Source organism: Streptopelia decaocto (genome assembly GCF_964273445.1).
Source record: "Streptopelia decaocto genome assembly, chromosome: 4".
In the NCBI taxonomy this organism is placed as follows: Eukaryota; Metazoa; Chordata; class Aves; order Columbiformes; family Columbidae; genus Streptopelia; species Streptopelia decaocto.
Genome location: NC_138658.1, coordinates 64,405,344 through 64,430,182, shown reverse-complemented (window position 1 = coordinate 64,430,182; position 24,839 = coordinate 64,405,344). Strand labels below are relative to the sequence as shown.

Below are 24,839 nucleotides of genomic sequence, written 5' to 3'. Positions count from 1 at the left end.
TGGTACATCTCCCAGGTACCAGCGTCACACTGTCCCGGGGCGGGATGGCAGATCAGAGGAGTTCACAGGCCACTGGAGGACCTGTTGCTGCACGTTACGGGTGTGACGAGGTCGCTCCAACCGTACAGCTCAGGGATAAGTAACCCCGGGACATACACGAGTGACCATTTCCTGGGGGGATCTCACGCCAGCGCTAATCCCAGATGTCGGTGCAGATCTGCTGACGTGTATTAATCAAACCTAATTAACCTGTCTTTCCATTACTAAGTTGCCCAGCTAAAAACTTGGGTGACTGCGCATAACAGCACCACCTGGCGACACCTGCCACGCCGTCATACCGGGGTGCTCCAGACGTCAAAGTTTTATCGGAACGTAACCTTCATTCCGCCGGCGGGCGCAGGGACCCGCGCACGGCCCCGTCCCGGCGCTCCCGCTCGCTGACACGAGCTGAGCGGCGGCGGTAGGAGCCAAGACGCTTCTCCCGTACTCGAGCACCGGCTGCCCGGGCTCGGAGTCGCGCTCCCCGCCGCGGGCTCAGCGGAGGCTGACGAGGAGCGCGGCCCCGCCGCCGCTCGGAGCGCGGAGAACGTGCGGGCGCAGGGCGGAACGCGCCGCGCGGGGCCGCGTTGCGCGGGGAAGGGTGCGCGGCGGCACCGGCCGGCGGCGGAGGGGGCGGGCCGGGCCGGGCGCCATGGCGGTGGACATCACCCTGCTGTTCAAGGCCAGCGTGAAGACGGTGAAGACCCGCAACAAGGCGCTGGGGGTGGCGGCGGGGGACAGCGCCAGGGATGAGCTGCTCAAGCGGAGCGCCGCCCGCTCCAAGAGCGACTTCACCAGCCGGGCCCGGGAGGTGGTGAGTGCGGCACCCAGGGGGGAGGACGAGCGGCAGCCGGGCCCGCCGGCGCTCTGCGCTTGACGGCGCCCCGACAGCTCCGCCCGGGCGCCGCCGCGGGCAGCCCGCCCCCTCACCCCGCCTCGGAGCCGGCCGCCGTGTCCAGCGCTCCCCGGGGGCCCGGGGCGGGCGAGCGGGCCCCGGCGTCGCCCGCAAACAAGCCCGGGGCAGCTCTTTCCCACACGGGTGTGGGCTGGGGGAGTGGGAGCGCAGCGTGAGAGCCGGGACGCGGCGGCTGGGGAAAGCTCCGAGCCCGCCTGTCGCCCGCGTTCCCCCTCCGGGCCGTCCCGTCCCGTCCCGTCCCTGGGGCTCTGCTGGCTGCGGCCCTTCCTGCCAGGGCTGCGGCTTCTGATCGTGCAGACCCGACTTGCCGTCAATCTGTGCCGTGGTCTTGCGTGCGTTCACACGGTGTCGCCTCACGCCACTTGCCACGTCAGAGATCGCTTCCGTGACAGACATGGGCACAAGCGTTTCTAATATTGCACCGTATATGCTGCCTTTAGTATTTTTTTTTTTTTCTGTCACACAGTATGGCAGTAAAGTTCCAGTTCTATACAAATTGCATGTAAAAAAGCAATCAGAACAATTGAAAAGGCAAGCACAGAGGAGTTAAGGAATTACAGAGCTGAAGGCAGACCAGCATTGTTAATAGTTCTCAGTCCACAGTTGTACTGTAAAAACAAATTTGTTGCAGGTTATTTTGCTCCATACTGAGTAAAAGGCAGGGGAAAAAGTCTGATACTGAAGCAGGGTTTGAATAACGTGTTTAATAAGGCACTGGACCGTATTTTGAAAAACTAAAGAACTTCTCAGTACACTCTCTGAGGAGACACTCTTACAGAACGCACATGCAAGTTTAGGACTAAACAAACAATACACAAGTAACCTTGTTCTATCATTTTCTAACTTATGAACAACTTAGTTTTCAAGCACAGTTACTAATGTCACATTTTGGTGCTCATTGTACTCCTTCCCAGTTCAGAAAGCAAGTACTTAAAAACTAATGTTGTTTCTAACACTGACATTCAGTAGCTCAGTGATTGCTTGGAGACCGAAGCAAAGGGTGTCAAGTTGGACACCTGTTAAATGAACATATAATTATTAACCATTACAAAAAGTTGATTTAAGTGACTTGTCAACTGTTAGTTCTATGGTAAGGATCTACCTGCAGTGATCAGACTAGTCCATAAAACTACATTCAGGTTCTTTGCACGAGATCTACCTTTTTTCCCTCTACTGCATCTCCTGATTTTAACTAAAGGTGTTTGATTTTTGCAGTATTAGAGAGAATAGTCTCCTTCAGTCATACCCCAGAACAGGGCAGCCTTTTTAATTTTTAACACTATTTGTGTGCTAAATTCCTAGAATTCTGAAAATGAGTGAAATTTTGTCACAGGGCATCGTGTTGACATTTATCTGTGTCATAAACATGGCTGCAACTTTTAAATATGCCATTCAGAACTCTGGCCTTTGGTCTGATGCTGAGGGCAGGTTGTTACCCTGCAAGGGTTTAGCGTGGGTGTTGTGGTTTAATGCGAGCTAGCAATATAACCACGATAGCTGCTTGCTCACTCCCCCCATCTCCCACCCTGGAAAAGGAGAGAGAATCAAAAGGAAAGGGAGAAACTCATAGACTGAGATAAACACAGTTTGATAATATAACAAAATGGCATGCATACAACTCATATATATAAAACATGGAACTTGAATATAAAATAAAAGATACTCAATGCAATTCCTCACAAACTCCATCTGCAACGAGCAGCCAGTTCCAGGAAGCAGCACCTGTTCCTGAACAGCCGATCCTGGAGAGAGAAGAAAGAAAAAGGCAGAAAGGCCCACAGGCCTCTGCTAATGGCAGGATGGCAAAAGGCCAAACTAAAGAAACTTCCCAATGGAACTCACCCAAACAGGTTTCTGTCCTGGCTCTGAACAAACCTAGCTGGAAGATCCTGAGTCTACTTAAATATGAAGCGTGATGCTAATGGGATGAAATGCTCTTATTAATCAGTCTGAATGTCAGTCAGGCTCTGCCCCATCTATGCTGCCCTTTCCAGCTGCCTCACAGCTGTGGGCAGAGAGCTCAGAACATCCTTGGCTCTCAGACTACAGCAGTCAAAAACATCAACTCTGTCGTGGAATGTTATCTTCTTGTTCTCAAACTAAATTCAAACAATGAAAGGTTTCCCTCTGCATGAAGGAAAATTTAACTCATTTTCAGTCAAACCAGTACAACAAGGTGGTGTTTGGATGCTTTACCAAAGTGTTTCACAGTTATTTGCAGTAGCAGAGGAAGCAAGAAGAAATCTGAGGGTTTAATGTTCCATTGCAGATACTCTTACAGCCACAGACTTCTGTTAATTCCCTCAGAAGCTTTTTACCTTCTGCCCCATTTCCTCCAGTACTGTCTCTGCACTTCGATTCATCCTTCTCAGCTCCAGTATCTGTTTTCCAAATAATTTATAGCCTGGGACTAGGCTCACTCTCACTTTTTCCTTCCTAGTATTTTCTCTCTCTTCCCTTTTTATTATCAATGCTCTCTTGCTTTTGCTGCCTCCTAGTTTTGGTTTTCTTTTGTAAGTTCTATTCATACTCAGGCCTAGCCTCACCTTCATCTTACTGTCATTGCCCAGCCATGGTCCTGTGCAGCAATGGTGTGTTATAGCTGTGTCCTTTTCCTCCTACCTTAGTCCTTTTTGTCCCCCTGTTCACAGCTGTCATTTCCTGCTGGCCCCATTCTTCTCTCTGAGCTCCTTGTCCTTGCTGAGTTTCCTCAAGGCACCGTCCAGGCAACAGAAAGAAGGACAAAGATGTGGATAAAAGTATCTTGTTTAATTACAAGAGCTTCAAGTTAAGTAAATAGCTAATGCCACAGTGGATGAACTGAATGGTCTGAGGGGGAGAGTGTGTTTAATGAATGGTACTTGCATAAATAATGACTTTGGAGGAGAAGCCAAAGCTAAAAATGTGTTGCTGAAGCATGTCTGAACATGATTTCTGTCAACATGCTGATCGATGAGTAGGAATGAGGTGGATTGGCCTTGCTCTGCTGCTGTAACTCAGGTTTGTGACAGTGAGACAACCTGCCAGACCGGAGTCCACCATTTTAATGTAAGGATAAAACACTGCAACTGCAGCTACAAGAATAAGCTCTCTAGTAAAATAATTATTACTTTAATTGCTTGTTTCAGCCAAATACGGTTTGGTTATGTATGTGTCAAACCCTCCTTTAAATACTTTGTTGTAGTCTCACAATTGAAAATTTAGCTGCTTCTGCCAAGACTTTGCAACTTAGCTTGCAAATATAATTTTTGATGGATGCATTAGTTTCTTAACATATGTCTTCTTTAAAAAGCTCCCCAAAAGCTGATGAATTCTTCCATGTCAATGGACAGGGGTTTTGTTTATTGTTTAATCTGAGGAACATATGAAATGGTTAACTAGTGTCATCTTTAAAAATATTTATGAAAAACACTGGTCAGAATCCATATAGGATAACAGTGAAGACCCCGAATAACCTACACTTAGTCACCACTTTCCTTATGCCTTATTTATTTTCAGGATAGAATATTTTCAGTTGGAAGGGAAGGACCTTCAACGACCATCCAGTCCAACTGTCTGAGCATTTCAGGTCTGAGCAAATGTTAAAGAAGTGTTGTGAAGGGCGTTGTCCAAATGCCTCTGAAACACTGACAGGCTCGGGGCATAAACCACCTCTCTAGGAAGCCTGTTCCAGAGTCTGACCACCCTCTTAGTAAAGAAACGCTTCCTAATGTCCAGCCTGAACCTCTCATGGTGCAGCTTTGAACCGTTTCCATTCAACGCCTCCCTCTCCACGTCCTCTCCTCAGGAAGCTGTAGAGAGCAATGAGGTCGCACATCAACCTTGTTTACTTCAAACTAGACAAGCCCAGAGTCCTTAGTTGAAGATCTCCATTTGTCATGCAAATGTGAATATGATGAAGTATGTATGTAGACTCTGTACACAGACCTGCTCCTTTCCATGTTACATTCTGGGTGGGTTTCCCTCACTTGTGGCAGGTAGAACTGTGCCGACTCTGCTTTGTCTGCAGGAGCAGCAGCCAGCCCTAGTCCAGATGTGCAGCAGAGAGGGTCCTCAGCCCCAGCCTGGGGTGGCTGCACAGCTGTAGGGACAGGGTTCTCCTTTCTAACCCATCACAGGGACATTCTGTGTTGCATTATTAATGTGTTTGAGCACTTGGTGGAACTGTGTTAACTGATGTAACTGTTGTACATAGTTAATTTCTTCCTGCTTTTTCCCCCAAAGGACAATGAGTTTTGCTGTAGGATCTGAGGGCTGTCAGAATGTTTACTTTTTTTTCTGGTCTATTTCATAGACAGACTCTAAGTGGTGTTTAAGAGGGAAAACCGAAGATGCTTAGTATCTGGAGAAGTTGGCAAAGTTGTTCCTTATTTTCTTTTGAATTTCATTTTTCTTTCCTAAGAAAGTTAAGTATCTGCACAGTGGGCTTCTGTATTTATTGTAAGGTGTCATTGCACCAGGGGGACATAGTTACAAAGTCCTGTTTTACATTTTCAAACATAACAGGATTTTTTAGGTGGACCGAAGTAGGCACAGAGAATGTGCAGTATTAGAGCTTTGACTTGTACCAATATTGTGTGGGGAAACCAGTGTAGAGATGGGAGGATACTTTTTGTATTCTCTTGGTATTGTTAGTCACAAAAAATACTTCAGCATTCTGTGCTAATTTGTATTTTTTGAAAACTGACTGGTTTATGCTCAGGTATGCTGTCTGTGGGGAGCTGCTGAAGGTTTTTGTGTTTGAGACTAAGTGGGTAACACAAGGATATTCCGAGGTTATCTAAAACCAGCGTAATGTTAGTTGCAGAGGCTGCTGTTCTTGGTGATATTGTTAAACTGTGACAAAACTGATCCATTTGCCTATGGATGCTCTTCTAAATCAAAGGTGACTGTTATGGCCATGAACTTTTGAAAGGGTTTTCTTTGCCCCAGCATTGATCCATTGTTTATTTGGTTTGGTTGTGGGTTTTTTTGTTTGTTTGTTTCATTTGTTCGTTTTGGTTTGGGATTTTTTTGTTTGTTTTGTTTTGATTTTTGTTTGTATGGTTTTTTTAATCTGTCAGCTGTATTGTACAACCATTGGATTGCCTGATATGTAATGAAAGGTAACTAATGCTAATGGTGAATGTTTCTTGTGTCTCTCCACATTTTCACCAGTTACATATTGACTAGAAACAGGTAAGAAATGATTGCTGAGGGATTCCTTACAAGAAAGCTACGATAACAGTGACAGATTTTCCCATTGCTTTCAATTTATAGGAGACTAAGAATTCATTATGTGTATATTAGTGCTTTTTGGTGAACTAAAAACAAAAGCAGCAGTTTGGGTTTGTTTGTTTGTTCAATTTTTTTTTTTTTTGTCCTCATACTTTTACAGTGATGGGCTATTTAAAATTTAATATGCTAGGATATTAAAAGTTTGCATTTAATCATACTTTTACAGGCTTATGTAGTTCCTTGGTATGGTATCAGATTTGAGGTTAAGCTGAGTTAATGTGCTAAGTGATGGGAGAATTTTAAGGATTACAGCAAAAGCATTGAAATTTAAAGAATGGGTTTGAATGAAGTGCTAAGAAACAAACCTAAGCAGTTAAGATATAGCACAGGCCAACTTTATGTGACACTTATTCACAGCTTTAGCATGGCCTTAAGCCTGCAGTTTGGAAAGTTTTGAAAGATTGTCAATTTTGGAAGGTGTTTGGCACTTCTGTTTCAGGACACTCTTAGGAAATGTCACTATTTAAGCCTTTTGTGTTACTTTTGTTCATGGCAAATATGAGCTCTTGGAAATATCTATCAGATAAGCTTTTTTCTTAGTTGTTTGAAAATATGGACAGAATGAGAACTTTTTGACTGTTTGATATGTGTTGGAGAAATGGAATCAGAGCTGATACAGTGTATTAACAGAAATAAAAATAAATTAATGGTCAGGCAGAATTTCATGGTGGGCTTGATTGCAGCCACGAATGAAATTTTGTGTTTTGCTAGGGAGATTCTCTTCTTTAAGGTTTTTGCAGAAAGCTAAAAATAAATGCTGGACCATGAATTCTTCAAAAGCTATACCAGACATATCTGAAAACATATCCTTGAGAATGGAAAATTTGAAAGATTAAATGTTTCTAAGTCTTTAAATGCAAAATTTCAGAATTATCAAATGTCTGTTTGAAGCTGTTGAACGCATAAGGATGCCAGATTCGTGAGGCTACAACATCTGTCACTCATATAACTTCTGTGTATGGATTCTGCAGGATGATTAACTGATTCTTCAAAAAAATTCGTGCGATAGATCAGTATTCACATCAAGAGTATGTTCGGCTGCTCTGTACAAATATGTAATGAGGAGGAAAAAATCCCCACATAAAAGTTGCCTCCAAAGCTAGTTCTTGTGAAAGCCAGAGCAAATGGCATTGAATATAAATTTTGAGATAACCTTTTAGTTACAAGACCACCTGACTTTCATAGTGTACTGCTCTGGCTACACATAGATTAGTGGTGGCTTGTTTAGTTTGTGGTGGGTTTCGTTGGGTTGGTTGGTTTTGGTTTGGGTTGGGTTCTTTTTTTGTGTTTTCTTTTGTTTGTTTTGGTTTTGGCTGTTCGTTAATTTTTTATACTCTGAGTGAAACAGCCTTTTCATGGATACTTGCGTAAGTCTAACATGTCTCATTGTTTGAATGCAGCATTGCTATTAGAAGAGATGGGAAGCTGATGTTTTATCCTTGGTCCCAAACATGGGATCTTCCTGTGCATCTTTGCACACTTTGGTATTCAGAGTGTTCTCATAGAAGAAAAAAGGGGTGGGGTATTTCTATATGGTGCTTACAATGGCTTAATCTTTGCCACTGTCACTGCATTAATAAAGCCTAAAAAAGCACGGGAATGCCCAAACGAGCAGCTGGTTGCCCAGATTGACCATATAGGACCACCTTGAATAGCGGAAGTGTTGACATAGCACAATTAAAAGTGAGTGTTCTTAAACATACAGACTTTCTGATCCCATTCAGACTGTTCAGGATTGTTTGAAGAGGTACCAAGAATAAAATTCAGCGACTGAAATTGTGTCATGGATCTGGTTACAGTACATAATCAGTAGCCAGTACATAGTACTAATAGTGAAAGACAAATCTGCACCCTCAGTGGGTTAGGGGATAAATAGATCTAGATTTCAAACAAAGTTTCCTTGTGCTTAATTGCATTTTAGTATCATAAGAAAAAATATTTGGCTTGCAGACTGGGTGGTCCACAGGCTTTTCCTGCCTGCTTTTGGATGTATAATAGCTTCCGTGGTCAGCAGGTACCAATCTGCTGATGTAGGGAGTAACACCATCTCTGTCCTAAAAGTAAAAAGTATATGAAAATAAAAATGCCACGTATTAAACATTTTAATGAAATATGACAATTATTATGCTGCTAGTTCTGAGTCAAGTTCAGGTTGGTGTCTGCAGTATGTATCAAATTACATCTAAGCCTTTTAAAAGGCTGAGAAGTATCAAAAATAATGAAATAACCAGCTTTCTATATTAACTTTTTGTAGGGTGGGACATGTATTTGCCAGATTTAGAGTAGAACTGAATGGGTCTTAATCCTGAAAACTTCCATATCTGAGAGTGGTCCCATTAAAGTCCCTGGCAGAGCACGGATAGTGCATCACAGACTGCATGGTCACGTAGTGAACGGCTTCTCTGAGGCTGAATGGCTGATACTGACCAGTGCTATGAGGAAGAGGGCCAAAAATGCTTAAAATGCCGTGCTTTAATTGTTTTGGTTTTATACTCAAAAAAATTTCTAACCTGATTTACTAAGGTTAGTTTATGTGATCATGTTGACTCTAATTATTCCATGAGAATGACTCCCATGAGAGAGTATTTGGATACAAAGGAAATATATACTGCTTATGGTATAGCCAATTATGGGCTTTATTAGAAATTAATGACTGTGCCAAATTTTGGACAGCAAGTGATATTTCAGTTCACTTCTTAACTTTTAATGAGAGGTAAATTCTAATAAATTGGACCCATAGCTGAGGTCATTAGAATTAATTCTGACTTCTCCCTTGCACAGTTATGAACAGTCACTTTTTTCCTCAGAGTTCACTGATCATGCTGCATTTTATACTCATTTACGCACACATGGGTTTTCCTCTCCCTTTTTTTAGGCAGGAAAGTATGATTCTGAATTACACTTTTTCAAATGGAGAGTTACAGTGTACTGCTTTCTAATATTTCAGATTTATATCTTCCCATTTGCAAATTATGGTTAATGTTAGGTTTTTATTATGAGCATTTATTGGTTTTACCTCTCATTTCCTTCATCCTTGTTAGAGAAGAAATTTAGCCTGGGAGATGGAAGGGGAAGAAGCTGATAGTTTTAATTAGTAGAGGAGAAACACATAAAAAGCTGGTTAAGGAAATAGCAGAGGAAAGGTTTTTTTAAAAAATTTTAAAAATATTTTTTGGATGAAATGCTGACATTGTTTGATGCAATAGGATTAAATGCCAAATCACTAATGTTCCCCATGTGATGATTCTGGTTTTAGCAAAAGTCAGTTTAGTAACGGTGGTGAGGGTGTAGGTTGGCCTTGGGAAAGAATTATAAACTCTTATATTTTGGGAAATGCGTGTGCAGATGTCTGTCACTGTCCCCCCCTGCTTTGTTTGTTTGTTTCTGAGTACATTCTGAACTTCATGGGAATTTTTTTTTGATATAACTGAACAGTGGGATTGGAAGTTGGCATGGGAGGCAACTTTCCTTAGTTGCATGTTAGTTTTGTTTTGACTAACTGGACCTCACTGGACCTCATATGGTGCTGAGGAGTCCAAAAGTATCTCCGGCTGCAGCTGAGGACATTGTCTTCACCTTCACCTCACCTCCTCCCATGTTGGTTGTGGGAGGTTCTTTCCTGACTTACTGTTGTTGGAGGAATCATTACACCATGCGGCTGGTCACTACAAACCTTTTTCCGCCCGCGGTTGTCCATTTAACTGATACCTCCTCTGAGTTCTTGATTTGTCATCTTGCCACAAATAAGGGTAAAATTTATGGAAGTAGTGCCTATGGAAGTAGTGCCTATGGAAGTAAGCTGAGATTTATCATATGTAGCCTCCTTCTTTTCTCAAACATAGGTAACATTAGCAAGAGGTCTGAAGGAGAAAGGCTGGCCAGGGGCAGGGCAGTGTGTCCTGGGGCATCTGAAAAGCTGGAAAGACACAATGGAAGAAAAAGGCAACAGAAGGCAATCCAGCTTAGCTGAAAGAAAATAGAATGGTGTAGGCTGGAGAACAGACGGCCTAACATGAGGTGCAAATATGGGTACAAAAGAAAAGAAAAGAATGAATACCAGGAAATTATGTGGAGGTTATGGTGGAATACATCTTGATTGGGCTGAAAGGAACGGAAATGGCAGAAGGAAGAGCAAGAATGAAACTTAATACTTACACGTTAGTGAATGTAATTGATGCAGTTATGTTTTTTGCTGTTTCTCTGAGTTTTTTATCAAAGATTTTGGAGCAAGAACAGCTCATTATTTTGAGTATTTTTATACACTGTCATAACTAGAAGCTTTGGGCTCTGTATTTTTATTTTTTAGCTATAATATCTTGTTTGGGACAGAAATGAACTTATAAATAGGCAGGCCCAAAAGAATATTGGTGTGATTCATGAGAAATTTAACTGTTGGGATTTATTTTTCCAGATATTAGCAGTGAGTCTAAAATAAAGCTAATGGCTCTGGAAGTCAGTAACTTCAAGATTCTGATTCCCTTCATCCTCTGTTCAAAAAATGGGATGAATTTTGTGGATAGTAGCCCACAGAAGAACTTACCCATGACTCTTCCTGGCTTCCCGCCGTTCTCATTTTCAGTCTGCAGAAATGCTTGTTGAGTTAGGTAGAGAGAGGTGTTCCTTCTATCTCGGACATTTGAAAAGTACTGCTTTTGTTAAGAGTCTGTTGAATCTAGACTTCTACTAAGGAATTTTCTTCTCTGTGACAATTACAGTGCTAATTGCTTCGAACTCTGAGGTGTATTGAAATATTAACAAAATGGGGAGGTACTGTACTTTAGGATGCTAACTATGCTTCACATGTGTGATCAGCAAAGAAAAAGTTTGAACTCTCTTAATCTCAGCTATTTCAAAACAAAGATTTTGCAACTTCTTACAAAAACCAGTAACAAATCATTACTTCCAAGGAGTAGTAGTGATGCTTGTTTTGCTAGTTTATGCTGGCTTTGGTCATCAATTAGTTATTGCTGTAATGCTGAGCCAATTCCTTATGATTTTTTGGTAATGAGTGCATTACATTTTTGTGTATTCTACCATAGACAAGAGGGTATAAATTTTCGGCGAAAGATTATGTAATTATATGCCCTGTCTTTGAAACTTCCGACCACTATGCTTGAAAATGTTTTTCAGACTGGCAAATATTAAAATCTGGTATGATAGCTTCAGCAGTGAAAGCAATTACAGGGTGAAAATTGGAGGTATGAATAATTTCCAGCAATTTTGGGAAAATGTTCTTTAATGTTGAAAATATTACAGTGTGATGTAATTGCATTGAATTTTAAACGATGGAAACTGCATTGGAAATGTAAGTTTCCTGACTTCAGGGTGGTGTGTTAAAGCTTTCTGTCTGCCAAAAAATGACGTTTTATAGTGATCAGGTATCAGCCTCAAGGTGTTTGTTGTCCCTTTTTACACTTTCATTCTGATGCTGCCTTCCCTTTTAGAGGGAAGGGTGGGAGCAGTAAAAAAGCAGATGTACTGCATCTGCTCAAATTTAAATCTATTTCCATAGGTATTGTCCAGTGTTAGAAAAACAAACAAACAAGACAAAAGCCAGATACAGTCAAATATAATCCAGCTTCCTTTCAGTGTTGCTTTTCCACTATTAATAGATTGCTTGGTGTTTCCCATTGGGTATTTCCTTTTTTGTTTGACTTTTAAATGGTTTTGAATGTGGATGGAATGAAATATCAGTGATTTAAAATGAGTATTTTATTTCTGTGGTACAAGATGCAACTGACTGGTGTTTCCCACCTCTCCTCGTCTCAGCCGAACAGCAAGTGTGAAGTGGGTTTGGAGTGAGTGTCAGCAGGGGTTCTCTGGGACATCCAGCAGCTGTTCAATGTTATGGTTGCAGTTGAGAAGGAGTCTTGGTGACTCATTAAAAAATGAATTTCCAGTAAGTGTACTAGAATATTCTAATTACAATTCTGATATGGTTGTTCACAGATTTTGGTTTGGTTTGTTTATTTGTTTTTAATGGAGAAGAAACTAAGTCCTCACATGTTCAGTACAGGTGAGATGCATAGATATTTTTCTTTAGAAGACCAGAAATGATCCTGCTGCAGGACTTTGGGGGGTTTCTGGGACAAAACATACACCCAAGGCCTGGCAGGTTGGTGAGAAGGGAGCGGGGGTCTGTGGGGGGACTCCTGGCTCTGGGGGGCTCTGTCCTCAGTCCACAGAGGAGGGGACAGTTGATTAAAGGGGCAGGAAGACCAGGGGGTTTGTAAGCAATGTGTTAAAACCAAGGTGTTCTACAGAGCATCGGTATTTTGAGGAGAAAAAGCATACTTTTGGAATTCTGAATGTTTCTAGCAATGTTGTATCATCTGCTGGTTTTCAGATTGACCTGTGTAAAATACAGATGTAATTACATTATGTGATTTTTTTTTTTCTTGCCCATTTTCAGGCATGTTCTTGCAAAGCAGAAAAAATTGCATTCCCAGGCATTTTGAGATTTCTTAAAGAAATTCCAGCTTCCCTTTGAGAGTTTTTGGCCAAGCTAATCATCTCATTTTCAAACATTAGAAGGTTTGGGGTTTTTCTCCTTGTTTTTACTCTTGCTCTTTCCTGGAAAAGAAGCAAAACATTGTATGAACTGCAGAGGAAGATTCTCTGTAGTCTCGTGATACTTTATGTATAACATAAGGCATGTTATGCATTATATCTGTCTTTTTTATAACTAGTTCAGTTTTGTTAAAAATAAATGGTGATAACAAACTGAACATGTGAAAGACAAACATGTAATGGTGATGAAAACCATTTACTGATTAGTAGGGAAGCAAATATTTATTGAAAATAAAACCCATGTCTAAAGGCTCTAATGCAGACTTTTGGAAACACTACCATGTTGTGGTATTTGCATGTCCTGTACAGTAGATATTGCTTAAAATTGCTTGGGAACTGGAGCTTGCAATTGTGAGCTTGGAATGTCCTGCAGATAATTAAGTTGTGGTCAGGCTTTAGAAAAATAAAAGGTTCTCGAACTATGATTTTATAAACATGCTACAATAACATTTCTTTATATTTAACAGTTTCTTATAGAAAGCTGATACTCTCACAAGGCATTGACTAAAGGTAAAACATCAAGAAAGAAAAAATATTAAATTAAAACTTCACTTAGGATGTTGACCGTTGGCTTGTAATATTAAACAGATGTGCATGTTCTTGGGATATTCTTTCACAACCTTGTTTCATACCCATTTTCAAGTGACAGCTACAAATTTTTTATTAATTTAAAATTCTCCTTTCTTCAGTTGTCTTTGTTATATATTATTTATTTAGGGCCGATTCAGGTGGGCAGTGTGATGTATAATGTAATTTCTGCTGTGATATTCAAGGGAAAGGGTTTCTTTATGTAGGCTTAAATTGAGGCATGGGTCATTCAACGATGTAGAAAAATTATGACGTGTGCAAAGATTCTTGGGCGTGATATTACCTTTGCATGTGTAAGCAGGGCATTTGTCGATTCCGTTGTGGATATGGCAGGGCATAATTTGGTCTCTTTGGCTCCTAGTCCGTACGGCACATGGAGTCAATACCAAAATAAGGAAATGTAAGTTTTTAAAAGATGTAAGTTTAGTGAAACATGGAGGGAAATATCAATTAAAGGAGAAGAGTATAGCAGTATATAGAGAGTATAGACGAAATGTTGTGTCCAGTACTGATGTCAGTCTTTTTCAGAAATACGGTGGTGGTGGTGATAGGAGGTTGTTTTGTTTTGGTTTTTACAGAAGGGAGATACAAGAATGATCTGAAGTCTGAAAAATCTACTTTGTGGTGAGAAATTTGCTCATCCTATTTTGTTAGGAGACATGATCATGAGAAGTCTCCCGTGAAAAGGCAAAAATAAGATACAGTGGTGAAAAAAGTGTATGTTATTTGTAGTGCAGTTGAGGGAACCCTTCATTTGGTGGATTCTGCGTCCTTTGAAATCTCAAAGTCAAGTGCACATATTGCAAAATACATACAATAGTCACCAAGTAATGCAGGAGTTAATGCTTGGGGATGGCTCAGGAATTCCTTTTTACACGTGGGACACTGGTTCGTACCAAAGCAAAGAACTGGGTACTGGTTTCCCAAATCTCAGACTACTGCTCCAGTGACCTGTGATTCTGATCAGTCCGACATTAAACTATGCAAATTGTATGAATGTTCTGTCTTCGTTTTTAATAATAAATGAACTTACAGGAAACATCATGTTAAAGTATTTCTAGAGATAAAATAACTATATTAGAGTTAACAGGGTGCTTAATCTAGTTATCTGCTACAGAAGTAACTTACTGCAAATAAGTAGCCTCTTTTTTATGATTATTTTTTTTTCCTGTATGTAGAAAGTTAAATGATTTATTAATTTAAATAATAAAGGAGCATTCACCAGTGTGAAATATTAATGGATTAAAAAATAGTACATTTCTGTAGTTTTCATACCAAATCAGTTTCATGTGTATGAATTGGATATCGTCTTTCTTTTTTTAAAGAATTGTGTAAAGACAGAATGATACACTATAATGTGAGCGAGACTACCTTATTGTAAGAATATACTTTATTTCTCTTAATGATTATGTTTCCAGTTTCTAAGATTTTTAGCTCATTGTGGAATACATCGAAGTATAGATGGCCAATACTTACGAGAGCTCAAATACTGTTTCGTATATTTCATATGGTTTTGAATATGATGTATTGGAGTATACAGCAAATATAGGAAAATACATCTGTGAGGTAATCAAAATGTGAAGGAGAAGAAAAAATATGAAAGAGTTAATTAGTTAGTCTAAAATGTAACTTCTTATATTTATTTTCTTCTGTGTTGTGGCAGAGAGAATACAAGGTGCTGTGGTCTGGCTGTTTATTTACCATGGCTTCAGAATTTATTGTCTGAAAAATTACAGAAGTTTCAGGAGTGGTTTGTGGGTTCATACAATACACTTGAAATACTTATCATAATTTTATTTTGTAGGGAATAAGGCATGTACATTTTTTGTAGGATTTTGTTGTTGTTGTTTACAATGAGTGGAAAGAAGCCTTCTCTATATGACAAAGTTTGAGACTTATTTTATTAAAATAAGTGTATGTACCCTATGAAAATTCCGGTATGACTATTATTCCAGCTTTAAAGAAATACATTGAAAAGCATCCATTAGAGATGGGGGAAGGAGGATAATGCAAATATTACACGGATTTCATCTTCTGAGCCAATTTGCGTGCTTGTTTTTGACACTAATAAGAATCAGAACTTTACTTCAAAGACTTTTTTTGTTTGTTTATATGTGGTTTTTACTGATGCCTTCACGTTTAAAAAAGAGCTACTATTATAGAAACCCATCGTTTGTTTGCAGGCATTTTATGGATAGAACTGTTTTGAATAAACTGATTTGTATCAATCAGTTTTTAAAATACAGGGGAAGAAGTTTCTTCTTTCAGTGAGACATGTAAGTTGTGGGAATTCTGCACAGCCTGATGATGATGGGCGCAATCTTCTCTCTGAGCAGACACACAAATAACTCTGTTATTTTCATGTGTCTTTTCTGCTGGGGCTTTGTAGCGGTTGGTTCTGACTTCAGGTTTTGTCCCTTATGTGGAGGACTTTGAAATAATATGAAGAAAACGTTAATCATAGAAATTACATGAGATAACTTGCTATGCTCTTAAGCCTCTTTCATTAGCACACCTGGAGACAGAAGTAGGATATATTAACATATATGATATATTAACATATTTCCTATTATTCCGTATTACAGGTGCTTAAATACTAAATCTCTGGCAGAACAACTCTGTAGGTGTCTGATCCTACAAAGATAACTGTTTGACTGAGGCTGTTGCCAGTGAGATATTGTTGTTGATTAAACACAAATGTATGTTGTAGCAAAAAATACCACCTTCTTGGAATTTTATAAGCAAGAAGGTTGTTGTAATGCAAATAAACTGAAACTATTGAATAGTAAGTTGTTTGGAATTAAGTTTCCTACCTCTTTTAAAATGAATCGAACTGTTACCTTGCCTTCTGATTGCATGGTGCGTTTTCTGCTTTAAATTGCTATTAGGGTAGCTCTGAGAGTCCCAAACTGACAGCAGAGCTAGTGGAGCTCCTTTGTGGAGCATTTAAACTTGTATCTAAGCAAGACATTTAAAGATGAAAGATTAGAACATGGCTGTACTGAAACAGACTACAGAGTTATGGTTGATTTAATTGAAGAAAATATTTTGCAAAAAGTTCTTGGCAGATTGAAAGGTTAATGCTCATTGTTCCACATTTTATCTTGTGAATGAGAGTGACGATGAAGGCTCAAATAGGAGAGTGCTAAAAACAAAGTCTTCTCGAGCGCTTTTGGAGGTTTTTTATAAAGGTATGTTCTTCACCTTTGTGGTTTGTAAGCAGTGAACTGAATTCGTTTGGACTAGTCATACATTGTTGAATTGGGTCCTAAAAGAGCATTCTCAGAAACTTCTGGCAAATTGGAAGAAATTACAAGTAAGAACATTTCTAACTTGTGATATTTATTTGTATTTCCAAAGATATTCTGTGTGCTAAAGTAAAAAAATTCTACAAATATCTATGCATAACTATTGTTGGGTAAAAATTGCAATTTTTCAGAAAAGTGTAGTTTTGAAAACATGTAAGAGTTGTAGCAATTAACCTACATGCACATTTATAATTCTAGAAAATGGACAGTGTATTACATTCAAAGACTCGATCTGATAGACTCAAATTGCTTAAAACATCAGTTATTGAAGATGTCCCCCTGGGACTTTGAGAAACCATTTAACAGATGAAAGTACATTTTGAAAAGTTTGACCTTACAGCCAATCATAAAATGAATCAAAACAGTTCTTTCCTCCCTGAAATGTACAGGGCCCATCTGTATCTAATCCTGTAATTATAGACTGAGTTCAATTACCTTTTCAAACTTGGAGCAGACTGGAGACTAGGCAGTGAACAAACACAGGGTTTTGTCTAGACCTCAATTGACCACAGTCTAAAACTTGAATTTTTATCTAATTTTATTTTTAGCTTCATTTGATAGTTTTTAAAGGATTTACTTTTGCTCCCTAGTTGCTAGATCACGAAGGTTTTATTTTTTGACCTAGTGTTTATGACTACATTTTTATCCCAGTGAAGTCAATAAAATGACATCAAGTCCTAAGAGTTTACTGGATAAGTAATTTTAAATGTAAGGAAAGTGGGTTAACCAGATGTTCAGATTTGCTCTTTTAGAAAGAGGAACCCCAAACCAACCTGACTACAATATTGCCAGGAGTTGACACACACTAGGAACTGTGCTGAAAATAGATTTTTTACTATTGTGTTAATTTATTTCAGTTAGAGCAAACAGACTATCCATTCAGCCATAGAGACATTGTTAAAGAATACTTACACAGCTACAGGTAGTAGCAGCTAGTACAGGTTATCCCTGTGACTGCCAAGTTGAAGCCCAGGCATCTTTTGATGTTATTCCACAAATGAAACAAACCACATAATATACATCTTGTTGAGAAGTATCCTGTGCTGCATTCACCTTCTGACAAAATAACATTGCCAACATGATGTTCTCATTCCTTAGATGATGGTTCGTGTGCAACCTTCACTTGAAAAGTGTTCTTTGTGATAAAGATGTGTGTGGTTTGTAGGGTGTAAGACTTACATTGTTACAATAGTGTGTTTCCTGTCTCTTGAATAGCAGTGGAGGAGCAATGGTTAAGGACAGAATAAACACTGTATTTTTGACTTCTAATTGTGCCATACTGGCATCTTTTGGCAAGTGAAGGCTGTGGTAATTGGTGCGTTTAGTTTAACGTACTGATTCTTTATAGTAATCAGTATTTTTTAGCAGTTGCTGTAATTAGTTAAGAATGCGGTTCATTATGACTTCCAAGTCAACATGTATTTAGCGAGTAAGTCATACTGTTCCAATGAGTCGTAAATTTGATGTGACAAGCAGGAATCTTTTGATGTATAATTGGTTTTCCTTGTAACACTTGAGAAAAAAAATGATCCAATGGAATGTTGCATAACTCTAACGCTGAGAGGCCCAAGAGATTGCTTTGATTTTTCTGAATGTATTTTGTCTCTATGTTTTATAAGCATGGGAAGAGTCCTCTAATACTTGTCTTCTGATTTGTTTTGTAGTGTATAGTAGTGTTCTGGATGAATGGTAGTATTCTGAAAAGGTAATACGGAAATGTACCAAATTATTTTCGTAATCGTAATTTTAAAGCAAAATTAGTAATAATATATGATGAGGAAATGTGGTAGGTTTTGGTCACATCAGCGTGGCTTTTTTTTTTCTTTCAAAAAAGGACTGTCATGCACTCAGAAGTCAGGAAATCCAGTCTTCAATTTCAGTCCCTCATCAAAATCCTATTTACAAAAACACTGAGAACTTGTTGTTTCCTCCCTTCCTTAACTCCATATCAGGAGCTAAGACGACCTTTCAGCTCTTGCTAATGGTGAATGTCATAATCCGTTGTACAATCACATTTGTGTCAGTAGGTCTATCGCAGAAATAGGACCATACGCTGTCTACAACCAGTGAGCTCTTCCAGTAAGCCCCCTAACACTCTTTTTTCTCTTTAACGTAATAGCCGTAAGAAATAACCAATTCACCTGGAAATTGTGGTAAAGTTTATGCTGCCATTCAACATAGCACCAGGCTTTGTAATTGAAAGTAAGGATGGTTGATGTAAGTTTCTGAATTTTTAATTGATGTAATGAAATTGTGTTATGGCATCATAGGAGTTAGGAAAAGGCTACTACATCCAGGATGCTGAATCTGTTACTTGTGCTCCATTTCATATTATAGGGCTTCAGTGCTGCACAGCATTTCAGAAATGAAAGCGTTTTAGACCAACAGCTAAAATGGGTATGTTCTGAGAGTAAACTGAGGCGATGCCTTTAGTCTGTAGGTTACCCAAAATGAGAAGTCTAGTTTTTACACTGTGTTTAGTCTGCTCTAAATAATTTTAATTCCAAGGTGTAGTGACACTCCTCCTCTCATGCAAAATGCTAAGGCTACTAACACTAATCATTAAGAGAGCAGTGCCTGCTACAACAGACAACAACTGTGTTACAGTAAAAATGGAAAAATGACTGTTTCATATCTCTCTCAAGATTTTTCATGACCTTATCAACTCTCTGTTTGTTCCAAGTGAGGGTTGGTTGATACAGTTCCACCTTGTTTGTTTTGTGACTACAAGAAACTACCGAATATCAGTGAGTCAAATTCAACTAACTCTGTCACGTGCATTGCATGCACTTTATATTTGTAATGTAAGAGAAAAGCAGTACTATTAATTTTTAAAAAACAACTTCTTTTTCAGTTTAATGGAAAGGGAATTATTTTAAAATGAAGGTATTTGTCCCTTGTGCTTCAGTGGTTTTTTTTTTTTTTTGACTATTTTCAAACCAGATTACTTAAGTGAGCTCTTACAATTGCTCGTATGTCCTCTGCCCCGGAGCGCACAGTCTGAAGCGGGCAGAGAGCACGGCAGCTTTTAACTGCCTCTGTTCGACTGAGTGCGTTTAATTTCCTTGTAGGATCATTTTTAAATATAAAGGTATTATTGACTGTATTGTAGTCCCTGAACTTGACTTTGGAAAAAAATAGTGTGTCTTCAGGAGTCAGCCCGTTTTCTCCAGTTTCACTCATTTCAGAGGAGCAGCTTTCTTTTGCCCTCATTTATAACTTCCAACTTTTACTTTCTTGATGATGCGTGCTTGTGCTTCTGGCTCTGTGTGTTGTTTTTTGCCATAGCTCTCTGTTGAAATCTCTCTCACACAATTTTAGTGTCACTGTTTTCTTATTGTTGGTGTTTCCTATTTGTTTGCACTCCAATTGATTTGTTTGTTACTGTGTTTGTTTCCTGATTTTTCTACCAGCACATATTACAGAATTAATAGTTGCTTGTTTATTTAAATGGTAAGAATACTTTAACTGCAGGAAGGATAAACTGGTAGTCCAAAAATATCTGGTTAGTTGTTTTACTTTCTTTCTGCAGCAGAAGGCAGGTCTATTCTTTTTGTTGCTTTCTAATTTGTCTTATAAGACTAAGAAATGAAAAGGAAAAGAGCAGTCTATGTGAAGCTTTAATCTATGTAATTTATTTTTCCTTTTGTCTTTTTTCTCCTCTCTTGTCTAGCTCTTGCTTTTTGGACTTCTTCATTTTCTTGACTCCATATCGTTCATTAGTATTAATAGTGGCTACTAATTAGCCAATAAAAAAAGAGGAATGTAGTCATTAAAGCTATGCTTTTTTATTTTCTGAAGTGCAAATTCCTCAAATCAGTTTAAATAAAAGAAAAATTATGTTGAGTTACTTAAACTTCAGAAAGAATCACAGTTCAGCTGATTTGATACAGTGCAGCTAGATATAACTAAACAAATTTACATCAGTAAAATCTTCTATTTAGATGGAGGGTGTTTGTTTCCCTTCTCAGTTTTTCTATCACTAGTCATTCTTATTTGTCTTTTCCATGCTTATTGATGCTGTAGCGATGTCAGACAGACACTTGAGCTGCTTGTTGCGGAAACATTATTTGAATCATTATGAAGGGGACTGAAGAACATTCTGAACAAAAAAAAATGAAAAATACCTTCAAACTGGTTTAGATATCACGACTTTGAGTATCTGTGCTGCTGCCATGCAGTTATGCAGCTATTTAGTGCATTTAACAATGCGCTTTTTCATTGGTATAATATTATAGCTGCAGGCACTTGAAATTGTTGTGTGTTTCTGTGGGGAAAATTGATAGTTTTGGGATGCTCTGCTTCTAATGCTGATGTGCTGAGGAGTAAAAGCATACTATTAAAAACATGAGGTCACATTAGCCCTCTCTTTGCTAGCTTATATATAGCATACAGTGTTTTGTTTAGGCTATTTCAAACACTTTCAAGGAGAATATGTTACATCTTAATAGATTTAATTATTGGTTTGAGGGGTTTGTTTCTTCCCCCATTACGTGTTTTTTTATGTTTTACTACCCTTAACGTGGACCCCATTCTTCCCAAGTATATTCCAGCTCTTGTGTTTCTGGCATCTGTCTCACATTTGCACTGAAAATATAGTTATTGCATTAGCCAGGTTGTATCTTAAGATAGTTTGGGTTTTTTCATTCTTTACTGGACCATGGTGTTCTGCAGCCATTTTTATTTTCTCTTCCATCCTCAGTCCTTCCCTTCCTTCACTTTTTGTTGTTGCTCTTATTTTTTCACCTCTGTGCCACAGTGAGCTTTACCAGCTCCTGTTCTATCTACTGATACAGTCGATACTTGCTTGACGTTTACCACATAATCTTGACCAGTCTCCTAATGATAAATTCTCTTCCCTTTATTAAGCTTTCATGGTTTAATTCCCATTCATAGCCTTAAAATTTTCATGTTAAAGTTGCTAGTGAGATAGCTCCCCAGTGGGGAGGAATGTCGTGTTTGCCTTTCTCTCTTCCTAAGTACGTCGTGCCTGTGCATGGGCAGAATACTGAAATACTGATGAAATGTATTTCAGTAATACTGACTCATCTGCAGTGCAGAGCTGAACTGTGGAGCAGTGGCATGGCATCGGTAAATCAGGTGTTTGTAACCCAGTTCAAAACTGGAAAACGTAGTATCACCTCCGTCCTTGACACGAGAAACTGTTCACAGAATTCATACCACACCTGTAAAACACTGGTGTGGCAAATTGCAGTAGCATTTTCCTCTAACCTTGAGTTAAAATTGTATACGATCCAGTATCCTTCTTACAATAGATACTTCTATTTCTAGCTTTTTATATCTGCTGGAACACAAATATTTTTCTATCCAGTTGTTTTTGTTATTCTCCTCACCGTCCCCCCCTGCAATGCAGTAGCATTTAGCTACTTCAGCCATATGATGGCAATCTGGTTCTTACGGCAAAAGGCACAGGGGTAACATTGATTTTTTTCACTGTGTACAGGTTGGTGAGACACAATGGAACTGCTTGATGGACACTGAATCTGAACACAGAGCTTCTTAGTAACTTTTATGGCTTCATCTATAAGCACGATCCCTTTCCTCTGACTGGAAGCTAACATGTTCTTATCTTGGTGTACTTAGGTGTTAGATAACGGAAATACAGAAGGTGCTCATGGACATAAATCTGTCAGTGAGTATAAGATGTATCAGTGTGTGTTTCACCATCTTGCTTCCCAAAATTGTCTCACAGCTGCCTGGGTGCTCAGTTGTACTTACAGTCACTCAGTGATTTCAGAATGGAGACTGTTGCTTTCCTGAGCAACCATGAAGATAACTCCATGGTTTACACCCCTGTCTTTTTGGAGGCCCTTGGCATTGAACCTCAGACCCGATGTGGCAGTACACGGTGGTGGTGTGTCTCAGCACAGACACAGTTTCCTTTTGTTTCAGCCAACCCTTTTCTTTCCTCACCTTGTGTGTCTGTGTTAAGTTTTTGCCTTAGTTTTTTTGACTTGTTTATGTGTTCTCTCCCTATTTGCACACTGTGTATTTTCTTTTCTGTCAATGCATACCATCAAAAAGCTACCTACTATGTTACTTGTGGGTTCCTGAGAGTTTGAGGCTTTGTAGAGATAGACCTAATGCTTTCTGAATTGAGTAACACATTGCAAGGAGAGGTTGCCTGTTACAGTAACAGGTGAGTTAGCTAGGAGACAGGAATGGATTGCTGTATTTTCACGTGTCTTGTATGGCCTTGCAAAGTTCACTTCATTGAGTCCGTTCTTTCCCCTTTGTATTACAATCCATTTGTATGTCCGTGTGAACCTTGAGTTTGCCTGAGTCTCCTGTATCATTTTCCAGTACAGACTGGAGTAAGATAAGGAGACCAGAACCATGTTATCATTAGTTAAGATGATGCATATTCATGTGTTTTATGTTGCTTAGCTCACCTCAGTCACATTGAAGTTTCTTTTCTGCTGCTTCATACTAGTGACCTTGCAAGAGCAAGCATCAATTTGGGCCACTGTGCTCCAGGCCCTGAATGTGTGCGATTTTGACATATTTTTGCCATTACTGCTACAGAACATTGCTGAATACAGAGGTTTTCATAAATCTATGTTTGAGGTGCTGTTAAGAGGAACATATGGTATGTTCAGTGTTGTCAGGCTTTGGATGCAGCTGGAAGAAATAGAAATTTTTTCTGGATGGGTGCATGAGTGTGAAGGAGGGAGTCAGGGAAGGGTGATGGGAGCATATGATTTACATTTTCTACAAGACAGGCAGTTTCTTTGCTGGCAAAAGTCGCCTATGTTGTCTGTTCGAGACGTGTGTTTGGAAGGAGCCCATGTTAAAATGCTGTCCGCATGCCATTCCGTTACCTTTGTTTTCTCAATGGTAAACACTGAAGCTGTTGTGAGTAAATCTTTAGTTTCTGTCTGTGAATGAAGAGCCAGGTTCAGGTTTTGCTCAAATAAGGTTTTACAGTTAGATCTACAGACAAAATATTTGGAGTAAACCAGTGACACTGCAGATTGCAGTCTGGTTAGATTGATGGGGCATCCTAGAACTGTCATACATTGGACTAAAGAATGTTGTTATTTTATGTATTGACAATGAAAACCTGCTCTTTGAAATCAGTGCTTTGTAATGGCACTTTCATGTTCAGCTCTTGACTTCCTTCTTTAAAAGACTCTCAGTTGAGGTAAGGGTGATGCCATTCTGGAAACTCATCTTTTTATCACAGGCAGTGAGACACAAAATAAAGTTAGAATAAAGTTTTAAATTATGGTAAACGCTATGCTTTTCAGCTGCAAGTATTGTAACAGCTTGCTCGTTTTCAAATTGCAAAGCTACACATTGAGTTGCCCCATGTAGGGAATTTTGGGGGACTTCAGAGTTGTTACTGTGGCTTGTGAACAGTTATTGTCATTGCAGAAACTTTGGGCTTTTAAACAACTTCCCTTCCCTTCCCTTCCCTTCCCTTCCCTTCCCTTCCCTTCCCTTCCCTTCCCTTCCCTTCCCTTCCCTTCCCTTCCCTTCCCTTCCCTTCCCTTCCCTTCCCTTCCCTTCCCTTCCCTTCCCTTCCCTTCCCTTCCCTTCCCTTCCCTTCCCTTCCCTTCCCTTCCCTTCCCTTCCCTTCCCTTCCCTTCCCTTCCCTTCCCTTTTATAATGCATAGAATAATTTGGTTTAAGATTTAGAGTTTAGCTTTCTAATTGTACATAAGGCTGTTTTTTTCCTGATAATTTTCTGTTGATATGATTTGAGAGAGGCTTAGAAGAAGGCTTTATATACAGGTAATGTAACAACTAGAAGTGTGCATAATAGTTTGTCATAATCCATATAGGAATTAGAGGAATTATCTGTTAGGTTGTATTTCTTCAGATAAAGATTCCTTGTACTGTATACTTGTAAATTTTTTGCAACTTCTGTTAGATTTATGTGGCTGTTATGGGTATTCCCACATGAAACTATTTCAGTCTATTGTGATGTGAAAAACTTTCTGGGTTTGGGGCTATAATTTCATGTTTTGATGTTACATTGTGAAGTGTATCATGTTAGCTCCAAGTTAATTTCCTTGCTTTTTGAAAATACAGCAAATACTAATGCTCTTTTAGCTCTTACTTAATGGGGCTATAAGTATTTAGTATTTATTATTATTAAAATGTATTATTAATAT

The 24,839-nt window shown here is 39.2% G+C and overlaps 1 protein-coding gene across 2 annotated transcripts in view; it reads left to right on the top strand.

Moving 5' to 3' along the window:
* Positions 1-649: 649 nt before the first annotated feature.
* The window catches only part of STX18 (syntaxin 18), a 68,061-nt gene continuing 43,871 nt past the window's right edge, over positions 650-24,839 (top strand). The window contains exon 1 of one of the 2 annotated variants that reach the window (XM_082050497.1): positions 650-853. In XM_082050497.1, the coding sequence (XP_081906623.1) occupies positions 692-853 (162 nt within the window). In that variant the 5' untranslated portion in view covers positions 650-691. Of the gene's footprint in view, positions 854-22,233; positions 22,352-24,839 lie in introns of those variants that run through there. The other variant, XM_082050496.1, reaches the window with a different exon arrangement.